This window comes from Ooceraea biroi, chromosome 4 (genome assembly GCF_003672135.1).
Source record: "Ooceraea biroi isolate clonal line C1 chromosome 4, Obir_v5.4, whole genome shotgun sequence".
Lineage (NCBI taxonomy): Eukaryota > Metazoa > Arthropoda > Insecta > Hymenoptera > Formicidae > Ooceraea > Ooceraea biroi.
Window position 1 is genome coordinate 8,346,162 of NC_039509.1, and position 18,104 is coordinate 8,364,265.

At 35.3% G+C, this 18,104-nt stretch overlaps 1 protein-coding gene across 5 annotated transcripts in view; it reads left to right on the forward strand.

The window, feature by feature from the left end:
• The window catches only part of LOC105280645 (lanC-like protein 2), a 115,842-nt gene that overhangs the window by 18,855 nt on the left and 78,883 nt on the right, over positions 1–18,104 (forward strand). For all 5 annotated transcript variants that reach the window (XM_026969401.1, XM_026969398.1, XM_026969400.1 and 2 more), the window contains exon 4: positions 14,717–14,864. In XM_026969401.1, coding sequence (XP_026825202.1) covers positions 14,717–14,864 — 148 coding nt within the window. The remainder of the gene's footprint in view (positions 1–14,716; positions 14,865–18,104) is intronic.

An 18,104-nucleotide genomic window follows, 5' to 3' on the forward strand; every position in this document is an offset into this window, starting at 1 on the left:
AACGTTCCATACAAAGAGGCTGTTGGAAGCCTTTTATACGTAAGCCAATGGACGTGCCCGGATATTGCATATGCCGTCGGTTTAGTCGCCCGATTTAGTCAAAATCCAAGGAGGATTCACTGGACAGCAATAAAACGGATTTTCAGATATTTAAAGGGAACATTGTCCGTTAAGATGTCTTGCACTCAGCAAGGAAATCCAAAAATCCAAGGCTACGTTGATTCGGACTGGGTAAACGAGTTGAACGATAGACACTCGGTATCAGGAAGCTTTTTCAAGTTGCAAAACGGACCAATCTCTTGGCAAAGCAAGAAACAGCGTACCGTAGCTCTGTCAACGACAGAGGCCGAATACATGGCCTTATCCTCGACAGTTCAAGAGGCACTCTGGCTGCGAGAACTGGCCAAAAAACTGGATCCAGATGCGGTATCTACAGGGATAAAAATCTTTTGTGACAACAAAGGAGCCGTGGATCTTGCTAAAAACGCAGGATACCGACCCAGGACCAAACACATAGATGTCAGACATCACTTCATCAGGGAGCACATAGAAGCAAGCGTGATCAACGTAGAGTTCCTCCCGACTGAAGAGATGCTAGCCGACGCATTGACCAAAGGACTGCACGGACCTAAATTATTAGGTTTCAAAAAGCAAATGGGATTGAAAGATTAAGTTTTTTCATATGTGTTAAAAGCAATTTCATTTTTCGTTTATGAGGGGGTGTTAGAGTGGTAAACTTAATTTAAATTGAGCGCCTCCGTTGTGTTCGTTGATTGGGCCGTGAGCCCGCCATCTTTTGTAACAATCCCGCTAAAAGTGTTCACAATAAAATTTACTTTCGTTCGTTCGCTACGTTAGCTTCGAGTGTTCGCATTATTAATCCTGCGCTAAAATCTTGCTATAACAATATATATATAGAAGCAAAAGCTCATAACATTTAGAATATATTTACGTTAGAAAGAAACACTAAAAGAAAACCATAGCATAGGCACTCGCCACCTCATTCTTGATTATTTTCTGCTTCGGCAGGGAGCGAGTTTTTAATACCGAATGTGACAATTTTATTTGCAAATAAAATTATTAAAAATCTAGTAATACTGTACTTCACATTTTGTTTCCTTACTGTAATAAATAGGTTTTATATACAATATTAAAAGAGAATCTTTATGTCAACAGCACATGTAATGAACAACTTCAAAATTCTCTATAATTTAAACCGCTATAACACACTTGAATGAAAAAATATGGGTCAAATATTTTTCAAAGTTCTACATTTGTGCCAAATTTGAAAAAAATTGGAGTGTACCACTTGGGTAGGTTTACTTGTAAGTGCCCTGAGTCTGAATCATATGCGATATTACAGTATATATTTTTAATACTTCTTTTCATTTATACACCGATAATGAATGCGTTGAACATTCTATTCATTCGTGCTAACATTCAAACATTTTATAATGAGATCTTAAAATTTAATCTGTTATTAAGAAGCAACGTGCACCGAACTGGCAAAGCTATCACATGTCAGCCGAGTGACGTTGCTTATCCTCCTATTCTAAAAAAGGCGTGTTAACATCGTGAAGTTCTTTTTTGAGGCCTCTTTTCCGCGACGCTGATTGGTTCTCTCACTTGGCTCGAACTTCGTGTGACTTGAACTTCGTGTTGCAAATGTCAAAATGTCATAGTAGCTGTCAGTGCGGTTATATTGATAATTTTATTTATTATATTATTTTTATTTTTATTTTTTTTATTTTTTATTTTACTTATAGTGCGCGTAGCGCGCGCCTGTGTGCTAGTAGGATAAAAATATGCAAATCAATAACACAGTCGATAAATTACTGTTTGATGTTTATGATAAACTGAGAAAGATTGAATACATTGCTAAAGCAGAATTTCTCCGTGATAATTTATCGAAAAATCGACTTCAACAATTGTTATTATTAACGTATCTTTTTTAAGAAGCAAAATAACAATTTGTGTTTATAACAAGCTCTGTAATTAAAAGTTTTTATCGTTATGATATAGCGATAAAAATAGCATTTTAGAAACTTTAATATTGATTGATACGCTTTGCGCTATAGCTATGAAATTGACATTTATTGTAATAAATATATACATACAAATGCAACTCTTTATAACCCAGCAAATACAAAGTAACAGTAATATACATGTTAATTATAATTTCCCAATCATTAATATAAATACAACATAACATACGTGTTATGTAACAATTACATTGTTGAGTGGGAAAGTATAACTAACATGTATATTACTGTTACTTTGTGTTTGTTGGGTAAGACATAACAACCATGTATAAGATGTTATTTTTGCCTTTTTCTAAAATAAATAAGTTGATTTAATAATTGTACAACATCTAAAAACAGAACTTTTTATTATAGGAGATTTTACAAGAGAATTTACAATTCTACAAGAGAAGTTATAAAACCCATCATCCATTAGGAATAATTATGAATAATTAAAGATATTAATAATGAAATAATGGAATAATTGAAGATATTGATTGAAGATCTTAGAACTTAGAATATATACAGAGTGTCCCAGACCTATCGTATAAGCCGTGAATGATAGATTCCTGAGTTCATGTGGAGACGAAAATTCTAATGCCAAAATGTCGAGGGTGCTATAATTTTTAAACGGGAAAGGTTTAAGTTTACCAATAAACTTGTCAAAATTTCGCGCGCTCAGGGACATCACATATCAAAAGGGCCCTTCTACATCACTTCACTCAACTGGATAGAAACATGTTAATGTGTTCGAGTGTTAACTCGAAATTATTATTCACTTTATTTCTTTGTGCACTGTTCACAAGACCGACTATCAGGATGATAATAGTTTCTAAATTGTCATACGGAAACGCGATGCACGTCGAACTTTCAAAGCACTCGTGCGAAGCGTGTAACGAATAAATGACGTTTCTTCTGTGATGAGAGAAAATCTATACGATCGGTATGAAGTTTTCTGCATGATTTTCTGCATGAAATGTTGCTAAAGAAAAAATTTATAAGAAAAGAAAATATTAACATATAATATTTGGTAGTATTATTTATTAATTTATTAATTTATTTAAAGGAACAAGTATCATGCTGCGCTCGAGTACATCCAGAATCTAGAAAGATCAATTACAACGTGATTCTCATCACAGAAGAAACGTCATTTATTCGTTGCACGCTTCGCACGAATGCTTTGAAAGTTCGACGCGCATCGCGTTTCCGTATGACAATTTAGAAACTATTATCATCCTGATATTCGTCTTGTGAACAGTGTACAAAGAAATAAAGTGAATAATAATTTTGAGTTAACACTCAAACACATTAACATGTTTCTATCGAGTTGAGTGAAGTGATGTGGAAAGGCCCTTTTGATATGTGATGTCCCTGAGCACGCGAAAGTTTGACAAGCTTATTGGTAAACTTTAAACCTTTCCCGTTTAAAAACTATAGCACCCTCGACATTTTGGCATTAGAATTTTCGTCTCCAAATGAAATCTACCATTCACGGCTTATACGGTAGGTCTGGGACACCCTGTATACAGGGGGTTCCGTAAAGCTCAATCAACGCTTAAGGGTAGATACCTGAGGTGATTTTAAGACGAAAATTCTAATACTAAAATGTCGAGGCTACAATAGTTTTCAAATTATTAGCACTTATAGTTAGCGAATCAGACCGCCTAAAGTTGGCGCGCTCAGACGTGGCACAACGCACAGTGCTAAAGGCGAGAACTGACTGTCGCCCTTCTTGTTAATATCGATACAAAGATTACTTATTTGCAAAGATTATGATTGCTTTTATTAATAATTCTACAAACGCGCATTGTGCAGTGTAACATTTTCTTTTTCTTAATATTCAAAGTGAACATTTTTTATTTTTATTCATTTTTATACATAAAACGCAATACATTGTGATACATAAAACGCAAGCTGTCAGATGACATTTCTTTCAGAAATCTGTTCTCAATTTCATGTCCTACATACAAAATTATAGTTATCAAACAGTAGATATGTAGTTAGCAAATAATAAGTACTTATTTTACAATTATTTAACATAAGCAGCTACTATTGCTAATATCCAATACAACTCATTCAAATACACTTTAAACGTTTTATTAAAATAATTCGAAGGAGCAAGAAACAAATAATAAATAATTAATTGTACAATTAATTAACATGAACATTACAATAAGTGTTCAAATTGAGCACCATTCGCATCAATACAAATTCTTGCGCGTCGCAATAAACTTTGTTGCGCATTGCGTATCATGTCGGGAGATATGCTCGCAACTGCTTCGACAATGCGATGATGTAATTCCTCCCGATTGCACTGGCTCCCGATAAATAAAATTTTTTAAATGTCCCCAGAGGAAGAAATCGAGAGGAGTTAAATCGGGTGATCTCGCTGGCCAGTGTTGTGGTCCACCGCGTCCTATCCATTTGGATAAGTTGCATCCAGAAAACGCCGAATATTTCTGGAGGAATGCGTTGGTGCACCATCGTGTTGGTAAATCATGTTTCTTCTAATGTGCAATGGAACATTTTCTAATAAAATCGGTAAATTATGTTCTAAACAATCCCGATAAATTTCACCATTTACCCTAGGAGGTAGTTCAAATGGTCCAATCTGTAATAAAATAAAATTTTAAACTTATTATTCTAATAAATGTTCTAATATTATTCTAGTATTCTTTTAAGATAATGATTCAATATATTACAATTTTAATTTAATTACTATTACATCATATTAAACATGTTTTGAAATTGCCAATTATTAATTTTACGAAAATTTCTGTTAACTTTATGTGTGTTACATTTTCGTAAAATTAATAATTGGCAATTTCAAAACATGTTTAATATGATGTAATAGTAATTAAATTAAAATTGTAATATATTGAATCATTATCTTAAAAGAATACTAGAATAATATTAGAACATTTATTAGAATAATAAGTTTAAAATTTTATTTTATTACAGATTGGACCATTTGAACTACCTCCTAGGGTAAATGGTGAAATTTATCGGGATTGTTTAGAACATAATTTACCGATTTTATTAGAAAATGTTCCATTGCACATTAGAAGAAACATGATTTACCAACACGATGGTGCACCAACGCATTCCTCCAGAAATATTCGGCGTTTTCTGGATGCAACTTATCCAAATGGATAGGACGCGGTGGACCACAACACTGGCCAGCGAGATCACCCGATTTAACTCCTCTCGATTTCTTCCTCTGGGGACATTTAAAAAATTTTATTTATCGGGAGCCAGTGCAATCGGGAGGAATTACATCATCGCATTGTCGAAGCAGTTGCGAGCATATCTCCCGACATGATACGCAATGCGCAACAAAGTTTATTGCGACGCGCAAGAATTTGTATTGATGCGAATGGTGCTCAATTTGAACACTTATTGTAATGTTCATGTTAATTAATTGTACAATTAATTATTTATTATTTGTTTCTTGCTCCTTCGAATTATTTTAATAAAACGTTTAAAGTGTATTTGAATGAGTTGTATTGGATATTAGCAATAGTAGCTGCTTATGTTAAATAATTGTAAAATAAGTACTTATTATTTGCTAACTACATATCTACTGTTTGATAACTATAATTTTGTATGTAGGACATGAAATTGAGAACAGATTTCTGAAAGAAATGTCATCTGACAGCTTGCGTTTTATGTATCACAATGTATTGCGTTTTATGTATAAAAATGAATAAAAATAAAAAATGTTCACTTTGAATATTAAGAAAAAGAAAATGTTACACTGCACAATGCGCGTTTGTAGAATTATTAATAAAAGCAATCATAATCTTTGCAAGTAAGTAATCTTTGTATCGATATTAACAAGAAGGGCGACAGTCAGTTCTCGCCTTTAGCACTGTGCGTTGTGCCACGTCTGAGCGCGCCAACTTTAGGCGGTCTGATTCGCTAACTATAAGTGCTAATAATTTGAAAACTATTATAGCCTCGACATTTTAGTATTAGAATTTTCGTCTTAAAATCACCTCAGGTATCTACCCTTAAGCGTTGATCCGAGCTTTACGGAACACCCTGTATATGTTCTAAGGTGAAGATATTGATAAGGATGTGTCGGCTTTTCTCTGGTATATTGTTGAATAAATAAATAACAGGAACAGGGAGAAGAAACAGGAATTTAATCTTATAGGGAGTTTCATCCTTTATATATCTGATAAGTTCAGTTTGAACAGATTGATCTGAATCTGAATTATTGTTATCAATCTGAAAAGATCTGAAAAGATTGATAACAATAATTAACAGAATGAAATATTTTCTATAGAAATGTGTTTATATAGTACTTTTATTTAAATTTAATAATAATTGAAAGTATGATTGAAAATTAGATTTTAGTACCTATTCATAAAAGATGTTCAAAAGATGTCCACCATTACATTCTATACATAATTGCGCACGTCTTAACAAATTCCGACGCGCACTTCTGAGCATTTGCGGTGTAATAGTTGCAACTGCTTCAATTATTCTTTCTTCAAGTTCAGCGCGATCATTGATACGTTCTCGATAAATATACTGTTTTATGTGCCTCCAGAAGAAATAGTCTAAAGATGTTAAGTCCGGTCAGATCTTGCCGGCCAATTAATTGGACCTCCGCGTTCTATCTACCTTTCAGGAAAGTTAATATCTAATGTACGACGCACGTTCATGGAATTATGTGGTGAAGCTCGTTGTGTTGAAATATTATATTTTGCCGATGATACAAAGGTATATCTTCTATTAAATCGTCAAAATCATTTAACAAATTTGAGTAAATGTCTCCCGTTAGCCTCATAGGCAATTCAAAAGGACCAATCTAGAATTTAATATAAAAATCGTTACGTACTGGTGTAATTAAAATAGATTTGAGAATAATCTGAGAATAACTTTTAATAACTAAATAATTAAATTAAAAATTTAACTCATAAAGGGTTCTAATTATGTCATTATGACAACTAATACTATTAAGACATTCAGTATACTAGCCCATAAATTCCTGAAGTGATGTTGATAGCTTCTTACATGGAAGTGATTGGGATTTTCATTTCCCCAGAGATGATTATGGGTTAATTATCCTCGTATGGGTATTAATTCTCGTGTAAAACACGATTCGTCAGAAAATAAGATAAAAACCTGCCTAAAGCCAGGTTTTCTTTTTGCTCCAATAATCATGTACAAAATCTTACTCTATGTACATAATCTTGTGGCAATAAATTTTGTACTTTCGTAAAATGATACGCATGTAACTATTTTCTTTTAAAACACGCTGCACTGTATTTTTTGACATATCTAATTCGCGGCTTATTTCGCGTATACTCGTAGATGGTGTCTCTTCAATCACTTGTAGAATTGCTTCTTCATTTTAGATCGTATGAACAGGACGTTCAAAAGCCATGTTTCTTTTATCCGATATTACCGATCCCATTTCACGCACACTATTTAATAATCTTAAAATTGTGATCTTATGAATCGGTGTACGATTAGGATAACGTGCATTGTATTCCAACCAGTGGTGCCAGACTTGACGGGCAGTGGCGCCGAGCGACACACGTACACGGTTCTTCGTTATTTTGACATTCGCCGTACATATAAATTGGACAACTTTAAACGCTTCTCATGTAAAAACTATTGTAGTCTCAACATTTTGGTATTAGGAAATTCGTCTCCAAATATTTTCAAGAATCTCTCATTAACAGCTGTCGCACTTGCTCTGGGACACCCTGTATAATAAAAATATTATATATATATAATTAATATCCCTAAAAATCCTTTTTAAAAAAAGAAAAAATATACGCCAAGTACATAAAAACTCCCAACTTGTCAAAACTCAAAACTAAATATAAAATCAATAATTAACTAGCCAAGTATCTAGAAGCAGTTTGAGTATTTTACCCAAACGTTTTCCATGCATTCTCTCTTATCGCATGACGACATTGAAGTACTTGGCGTGCCCGGATCGCAGTGGTCATGTATTCTTGTAAATTTGTACAATATCTTGATTTGTATTGTATCTTGTATCTTCATGATTTTCAATAATGACTCGCAAATGATTTTGTGTCTCTTATAGGTAGGACAGGACGTTTTAATGTGATCCAGGTACGCCAAGTACTTCAATGTTGTCATGCGATAAGAGAGAATGCATGGAAAACGTTTGGGTAAAATACTCAAACTGCTTCTAGATACTTGGCTAGTTAATTATTGATTTCATATTTAGTTTTGAGTTTTGACAAGTTCGGAGTTTTTATGTACTTGGCCTATATATATTTTTTTTAAAAGGTTTTTTAGGGATCTCACTCTTTTTTGTAAATTTTAAAAATTTGACTATATTTTAGTTTTACATTCTTTTGAACATATAATTAGTATTACATAATTTCTTTTTATATATTTTATTATCGATTATTTTGCATGCTAACACGTACATCGTTCCAATGTAATTTGTAATAAGAATTGTATTAAGAATAATCTTTTGATTTTTATATAATGTAAATTATTTTTATATATTTTATACTTTTTTCTGTTTTGCTAACAAAATTTCTCTATGTGATTTACAATATTTTTTATTATAACTTTAACAATATAACTTTACTTTCACATAAATCATTTTTGCGAGTTTTATAATTTTAATCAATGAATGTGGTAGCGCTCGACATTATGCATGAAATTCGTGGTATTGGTGCAGTCAATCCCTTTCTCACTAACTAATATGACGTTGCACCACGTCGATGACGGCGACAACAACGACGACGACGTTGCACCACATCGACGACAACGACGACGATGACGTTGCACCACGTCGATGACGGCGACAACAACGACGACGACGTTGCACCACATCGACGACGACGACGATGACGTTGCACCACGTCGATGACGATGACGACAACGACGACGACGACGTTGCACCACGTCAGCGACGACGACGATGACGTTGCACCACGTCGATGACGGCAACAACAACGACGACGACGTTGCGCCACATCAACGTCATCGTCGTCGTCATCGACGTAGTGCAACGTCATCGTCATCGTTGTCGTCGTCGTCGATGTAGTGCAACGTCGTTGTCATTGTTGTCGTCGTCGTCGATGTAGTGCAACGTCGTTATCATTGTTGTCGTCGTCGTCGACGTGATGCAACGTCATCATCGTCGTTGTCGTCGTCGTCGATGTAGTGCAACGTCGTTGTCATTGTTGTCGTCGTCGTCGACGTGGTGCAACGTCATCATCGTCGTCGTCGTCGTCGACGTGGTGCAACGTCGTCGTCATCGACGTGGTGCAACGTCATCGTCGTCGTCGTCGATGATGTTGCTTGCAATTACTTGCAATTTATGTCTTTATCGTGAAATAAAACATTTCCTATGTATCACATTTTTTATAGTATTTGCGATTTATATCTTTATCGTAAAATAAAACATTTCCCATGTCTTATTAAAATCATTTTTAATTCATAATAAATTAAATCATGCATGTGTGAACAGCAGCTTGAGGGACAAAATCGCTTTGCATGTGTATGTGCGAACATACGTACGTGAGTCTGAACCAGAATACGGAAAACTGAACGTCACGATTCTAACGTACGATTATAATATCTCAGGATTGACTGCACCAATCTTATTCGAACTGATCACGATCGAAAGCTCGCATTCACATTTTATTATACAAGTGCCGTTAGATTTTTGATTACGACTTTAATTCCTGAGATATTTTAATCATAAGTTGATATGACCTGTCAAATGGCATGAATTCCAGATAAGCTACTTGGTAGCGCGCGACGTTTATGCAATGAAATTGGTAACACTCGATATTATACAGTGACTCTCATTGTTGGGAACCTTATTTTTAATTATGTACTTGGCGTCGCGACGCTACCGCGTCGCTTGATAATTAATATATTGTATATATAATATATATATAATCAAATATATATATTTTTACTATGTATATGTATATGTTAGGCTCAAAGACCGAACACGCTCGCTGAGCGAAAAAACCGACCATAACGCGTTCTCACTTCTCAGGTTCAACCACAACGCGAAATTCGTGTCGCGGCACTTTCAAAAACGCTCATAACACGTTGTGGCATATTCAAAAAGGCCACAAAGCGAAATTCGTGTTGAGTAGAAAGCCTCTAATCAGAGTGGCGACATAAGGTAACAGCTTTCTGGTTGGTCCGCCATGATTTTTCTTCAAACTAATTCCATTTCTTAATTAAACAGTGTAATATAAGATTAATTTATTTTATAAAACACGCATGACGTATCAAGGTTATAAGAATAATGTATAGCGCTACTACCATACTGCAGAGTGAGATAACATATCTCTCTCTCTCTCTCTCTCTCTCTCTCTCTCGTAGGAATTTGAAGAAAAATCATGATGGGCCTTATGTCACTACTCTTATTAGAGGCTCTCTAGTGTTGAGGTTCTTTTGATAATCGATCAAAACACGTTGTGGCAACGTGAAAATGCCACAACACGTTGTGGACGCTTTTAGATGCAGCTAAGATGCAAAGTGATAAAAATTATAAAGAAAATTAACAGTTAGCCTTATTAATCCTATGGCTCTTACAATAAAATTAATTAATTTCTGCAATAGGAACTTCCACTTATTATTTTTTTATTAATATTGGGTTGGCAAATAAGTTGGTTCGGTTTTTTAAGGTGGAATAAAATACAATTTTTTTGATACACGAAATAAATTTTAATCAATTATATATTGACCATTTTTATTGATGACTTCTTGCCATCTTTCCACCAACTTCATTATGCCGCGTTCGTAAAACATCTGAGGCTTATCGGCGAAAAACCAATCCAGGTGTCTTTTGACGTTCTCTTCATCCTTGAAGATTTTTCCGTTCAAAGAGTTCTGCAACGACCGGAATAAATGATAATCGGAAGGGGCCAGGTCCGGTGAATACGCAGGATGAGGCAAAACATCCCAGCCAAGACTGAGTAATTTGTTCCGAGTTGTCAATGATGTGTGAGGTCTGGCGTTATTGTGGTGGAAGACACCTTTTCGATTTATCAATTCTGGACGTTTTTTGCGGAGTGCTTGGTCCAATTTTGTTAACTGCGAGCAGTATATGGTTGAATCAATCGTTTTGCTTGACGGTAACAGCTCGTAGTAAATGACACCTTTGAAATCCCATCATACGGAGAGCATGATCTTCTTCGGATGCAATCCTGCCTTCGAGGTTGTTTGTGGTGGCTCGCTGCTGTGTCCCCATGATCTTTTCCGCGTTACATTCTCATAGACGACCCATTTTTCATCTCCTGTCACTAACCGCTTCAAAAATGGATCGTTTTCTTGACGTTTCCGCAGCAAATCGCAGATGGATATGCGAGTGGCCAAGTTGGCCTCGGTTAATTCATGCGGCACCCACACATTGAGCCGAGAAACGTATTCCAGTTGGCGCAAATTGTTTTCTACGCTTTATATGAGATATATTAAGTGCTGTAGCAATCTCTCGCACCGATTGGGATGGATTTTTATCGATGATAGCTTTGACATTACTTGAATCAATCTCGATCGGGCGACCGGAGCGAGGCGCATCATTGACGTCAAAATCTCCAGAACGGAATTTGGCGAACCACTTTTGACATACGCGTTCTGTTAAGGCATCATCTCCATAAACACGGCATATCTTTTTATGAGCCTTTGCAGCTCGTTTGCTCTTCTTGAAATAATAGAGCAAAATATGACGATAATGCACGTTATTTACTTCCATTTTTACAGCTACGCAGCACACACAATATTGATGTTAGTCAAACCAAAATTTACAGAAAGGTTATGTGAAACATGTACTTTTAAATGCACTCTGAAGTTGCGCGATAGTATCGAGAAAAACAAGAGTGAATTGGAAAGAAGTTGCACCGAAGCAAAAACCGAATGAACTTATTTGCCAACCTAATAGTAATATAAACTGTTGTTTCGAGTTGGTCTCTTTGTGAGAGTTGTTATGAAAAACAAATTTGCACTGAATTGACAAAATCATGAATAAATTTCTTTATTTGATTAAAATGTTTATGTGATTACAATACTTTTTTCATATATAGCTATTAAAGAATTCATAAAATAAAACAATTGACAACAAATTGTCTGTTAGACTGAAAATTATAAAAGAAAATAGTTACTTTTTAATACTATGGCTCTTTTTATTAAATAAAATTTTATGATAAGAACTTTCATTAATTAGTATTTTTCATTTAATAAACATTGTTCAGAATTAGTCTTTGTGGAATTATTAAAAAATTATTTATTTTTGCAAGAACTATTATTGTGACATTTGGAATTGCACTTTTTATTTTTAGAGAAACACTTGCATTTTTTGTCAATGCAGTATCTTTTACAATGGCAGCTTATAAATCCTTGCTTGCTTCCAGATGAAAACATAGAGGCCGAACGAAGAGTTAGTGAGGTCGAGGGTACATCTTGCAGTTCAATGAAATTGTTCTCAGCATCTATAAATTCATTGCGAGCATAAAGTCGCTCAAGGAGTCCTTCTTTGGTACCTAATTGATAAAGTCCTGATGACTTAATTCTGGCAACAACAGCTAAGACATTTCTGGGAGCTGTACGTCCTCTGTCAACGTCAGGCACTCTGACCGCAACATGAGGTCCAATAGCAACTTTAGGATATTTTGAATTAGAAAATGAAATCATTTTTGTGCTTGTTGTTCTTGACCAGCTTTAGCATATTCTCTCTCAACGCTGATACTGTTCTTACTTATACAGAGCTTGCAAGTAACGTTCTGTCCAAAGCCCTCATTAGTCTCATCACTTTGTCCACAAGTAACGTGAATATATTGATGACACCCTGAGCACTTGTGGGCTCCTGAAGTTTCGTTTTCACAAATTACACAATAAATTTTGTTACCTTTTTTTCTGATTCTTGTGTAACCTCATCAGTTTGAGGTCCATTTTTATCTTCATTAGATTGTTCGTTGACTCTTCCTTCATCATCAGTCTTATCTTGATCATTGTTCCTTACCAAAGAAAAAAGTTGTTCCAATTCTTCTTCAGTTTCCTATAGAAGAATACATGTCACTGGAAAGAGAGGAATTCGCAAGTCCGATCTTTTGCGCTGATCCAAACATAGCCTCATAAGGATTTGTCTTAATTACCGAATGAAGAGCGCGATTCTTCTTACTTTGAATAAATCGGAGTCCTTCAGACCATTTTTCCGTATTATTGTCAGCCATCCACGCTACTAGCATGTCACAAACATCTTGATTTGACCTTTCAACTGAACCCTGACTCTGAGAGTGTCGCGGTTTGCCATAAACAAGCTTCATTTCAGGCCACATATCGACCAAACTTTTAATCATTTTATTTTCGAATTCACGACCATTGTCGCTTTGAAGTATACATGGGGCACTGAATAAATAAAATATGTCCATGAGTTAGTAGGCCTCTTCCTCGGCAGTTTTCGTCTTAAGAGCACGAAGAATTGTGAATTTGGTTAAATGGTCTTGATAGTTCATAATGAATCAGTAATCTTTATCTGGCTCTGACTGCATGTCAATCAAGTCCACTTGACATCGAGAGTTTATGTAATCAGATAGAATAGGTTGTACAACTAATTCATGTTTCTGTATCTTTTTCTTCACTTGACACTGCTCACACAGAGACAAAAAAAGGTTTATCATTTGACGGGTAACATTACAATACTTATTTTTTAGTTCAGCTTCCATAACTGAAACATAAATAAGAATAATGTAGAAAAAGATTAGATAAATATGTACAATTAATTATTTATTGACTAGAGAATAAAAACTTTATAAACTACTATTATATCTAACATGTCTAAATATACTTCACAATATCAATATTGTGCCAAAAACATCTTGGAATTCGAAACGTAAGTTTGTATTAAAGCTATTCAAATTTCAAAAATATACCTACCTCTTGTTCTTTTATGCCCCACGTTGAGATATACTGCCTCCAATACATCAAATAGGTCATCCGCCTTACAGAAATAACGGAGTTTATAATCGTCCGTGCCATCAGAACTACTTTCAATCAATTTTTCAGTATCAGCAATTTTTAAGATGTCATATCGTTTTACACGACGATACTGCTTTGACGATAGTGGTTGCTTATTTTTTCGAAGTGATTGAGCTTCTTTTACTTCTTGAAGTAACATTTCGTACCGCTCATTGTCGATAAAAACACTTCGATCAGTGCTTGTCTTCTTCAACTCATTCAATTTATCATAAAAAATCTTTTTAGCAGACATGATTAACACATAAACTAACAATACGTCCACACTCTAATATCACAATACTCTAAATGAAGTGACGAACACGAATGAATCCGTTAGTTGTTCGAGCTTACATTTGTTTTATATCGTGTCATGGCTACGTCCAATAAGCGTCCACAACGCGTTGTGGATTTTCACGTTGCCACAACGCGTTTTGGTCGATTATCAAAAGAACCTCAACACGAATTTCGCTTTGTGGCCTTTTTGAATATGTCACAACGTTATGAGCGTTTTTGAAAGTGCCACGACACGAATTTCGCGTTGTGGTTGAACCTGAGAAGTGAGAACGCGTTGTGGTCGGTTTTTTCGCTCAGTGAGTTTGGTCTTTGAGCCTAACATATATAATAAAAATATAGAAAAAATAACACTAAGTTATAGATTTATTACGTCAAAAAAACTAATCTTAAAATATATTAAAGCTGATTCTGATTTTTAGGCTAAAATCCTTCTCTGTTTACATTTTGGATAAACATAATGATATCTCGAATGAATTATTATATGGAAGAACTGGATATCTAGCTGCTTTGCTTTATATAAATGAAAATATATCTCCACTTTGTATTGAAGCAGATCTTATAAGAAAGGTATATTATTCCTTACACGGAAATTCACGGAAGTATTCCTCTCCGATTTTGATGAGCTTGAGATATGTTGTAATGTACACAAAAATAGCAAACACTTCTTTTTTAGAGGTACTCATACACAGTTTTAAGACGCAAAACCCCTTTAAAGAAACTCCTTTAAAGAAATCGTTTTTTTTTTCTTTCAGAGTGTATAATGTTGAAATTATAAAAGATAGGAAAAATCTTTCCAATAAAGATTGAATGAAAATTCAAAAATACTTTACAATGCTAGATTCAGATTATTTAAAAATATTATAATTTTTAATGTACTCCTATTTACTGTAACTGTAACGCCTGTGAGTAACGTACTCACCATTTTTGTTTTAACGTAGCCAAAGAAGTTCCTTTAACGCTTCAGAAATTGACATATAAGTACTTTGTTTCTGATGATGAAAGAGCAGTGATTCGCTGCAGACTCGATGACCAAGCGATCAGTCCACCATGAAGTAAAAAAACATATCCTGACGTTGATCTTCTTTCCTTTAGTTCACCAGCGTAATCAGAGTCATAATATCCAACTAGTTCATCTGAAGACTTTTCATGAAAGGATAATGAAATATTAATGGTGCCTTTAATGCTTCATGACACGCTGCTGTCCAATGAAGTGTACGGAAAACTGGTGGGATGCTCAACAGACTCACTATATACTTGAAATATAACGCAATATATATTTTAATACGAATACAAAATCTTGCGACTCGCAACACGACGTGCTCGGTATCGTGGTCTCGCAGGATCTGATCTTTTTCGTCCTCGCGCTCCTTATAAATCCTCGGAAAACGTTTGCGTGAAACGCCGCATCTTTTGACCTCGAGCCGACATCATAACATGCCGAGCCGAATTGACAATAGTCGAGCCGATGTGATAACAATCCGAGTCGGTCGCTCGTAAATCTTACATCTATCAATCGCCGATTCTTTTAATGCGGCCGCTTCCAAACAAAATAAAATAATAAAACGTCGCTTATGTTCATACCGCAGCCCTACAGAAGTTCCTGCGAATTGTTTGAATACCTAGCAAGCTTGCTAACAGCGAATGCAATATCTGGTCTTGATATTGTAGCAATATAATTCAAACAGCCGATTGCTTCTCGATAAGGAAAACTTTTTCTCTTATTCTTCGTTTCATTGAGTTCACTGCCATCCAAATCAATAGAAGAATCCATTGGAGATCACAGGTTTACAATCTTCCATGCCAAAACGATGCAACATTCGAGTAATGTATCCTTGTTGATTAATATACAGTATCCCTAATTTCCAATTTCGAGTTATTTCCAAGCCAACGTAGCAAGATGGTTCATGACACGTAGCTTCGAACTCTGATTTTAAAGCAGATATGAAAATATCTAATATTTCTTCCGCTTGCATGTTATCAATCTGTCATCAACATATAACGACAAAATCATCCAATCATCTATATAATCATCTTTTACAAAAACACATTAATCTGATTCTGATTGTCTAAAACCATAAGAAGTGACAAATTTGCTAAACCTACCATTTCAATTCCTGGGTGCCTGTTTGAGCCCGTAGAGACCTCTTTTTAAAAGACAGACACGCTCTGATCCATCTTTATATCCCTCGGGTTGGTGCATATAGATCTCTTTTTCCAGGGAACTATTCAAAAAAGTTGTCTTGATATCAAATTGTGCCAGTTCCATATTGTCTTTAGCAGCTATAGCTAATACAGTTCTTACCGATTCATAACGTACTACAGGCGCAAAAGTCTCGAAATAGTCTATACCTTGAGTTTGACTAAAACCTTTTGCGACTAACCTCGCCTTATAACGTTTAATCGTACCATCTGGCTGCAGCTTTGTTTTGAAGACCCATCGACATGAGACTATAGGTTATCCATATGGTAATGTTTTAAGTTCCCATGTTTGATTTTTAAGCAGCGATGACATCTCATCATCCATTGCTTGTTTCCAGAGAACAGAATCTTCTCTTGAGATTGCATCCTGATATGAAACCGAATCCAACGACACTTTCATTGCGGCAATATGAGCTGACTTATTCCGTCCTATCCCCTAACACTCGATCTGAAGTAGAAACTGGTTTTTTATACGACTTGGATCCTAGCGGTCGTCCTTTTTTCTTGGGTAGATCAGGTGACGATAAAACTTCAATTACATCTTCTGTTGCATCTGCAAAATCATCATCTGAGTCTGCACTTGTTGTGTTATCCTCAACTTGCAACTCTTCAGTAGTCTGTTCTTCAAAATCCTTCTCTTGCTCTTCAAATGGCAAAGGAAAAAGAACTTGATCAACTGTATCCGTTACATCCTTGATCACAACATCTGCGACTCTTTCCACAATCTTCCTCTCAAGATCGAAGACTCGATATATCTTGTTAGTATAACGATCGTATCCAACACACATCATTATTTTCGCCTTAGGATCCATCTTGTGTCTCATTGTGTTCGGAACATGTACAAAAGTTTTCGCTCCAAAAACCCGCAAATGTGCAACATCTGGTTTCTTCCCGTACCATTGACTGTAAAGAATTGTATTTACATTTCCGCAATGTGGCATACGATTTCGAAGATATGCAGCTGTTCCGATAGATCTCTGTCCACAATAGATGACGATCTGATTTTGAGAGATCAGTATTAAACAGTAGTGATCGAGCAGTATCACACAAAGTGCGGTTTTCTCGTTCAGCCATACCGTTGCATTGTTTCACATTAGGCGGTGACAGCTCATGTGTAATGTTCATTTCCTTAAGAACTTCCTTCACCTTATCATTAATATATTCGGTATCATTATCAGTTCTTAATGAAATCGCTTGTCTTCCAGTTTCTTTCTCGGTTTCTAAGAAAACTCCTTTAAAATTATTGATACCTCTTCTTTCGACTTCATAAAGAAGACTCTACGATAACTAGAAACTTCATCTTTTATAGTTAGAAAATACTTACACTTATTCCAAGATACTACTCCAACATGGCAGACATCCGAATGAAAACGTTCACCAGGTAAACATTTACGTCTCTCTCGAATAGGATGAGAACTAATAGTCTGTTTTCTCAAATGACAATCATTTCTCTTTGTTAAAATTACATCGAGACCATCAACAAGATTATTTCTCACTATTGCTCGTATTACATTGTCATTGACATGACCAAGTCGCTGATGCCATAAATCAGTTGACTGAGCACTCTTTATAGAAACTGAAGGTGACACAACGCGAATGAAGGGAATG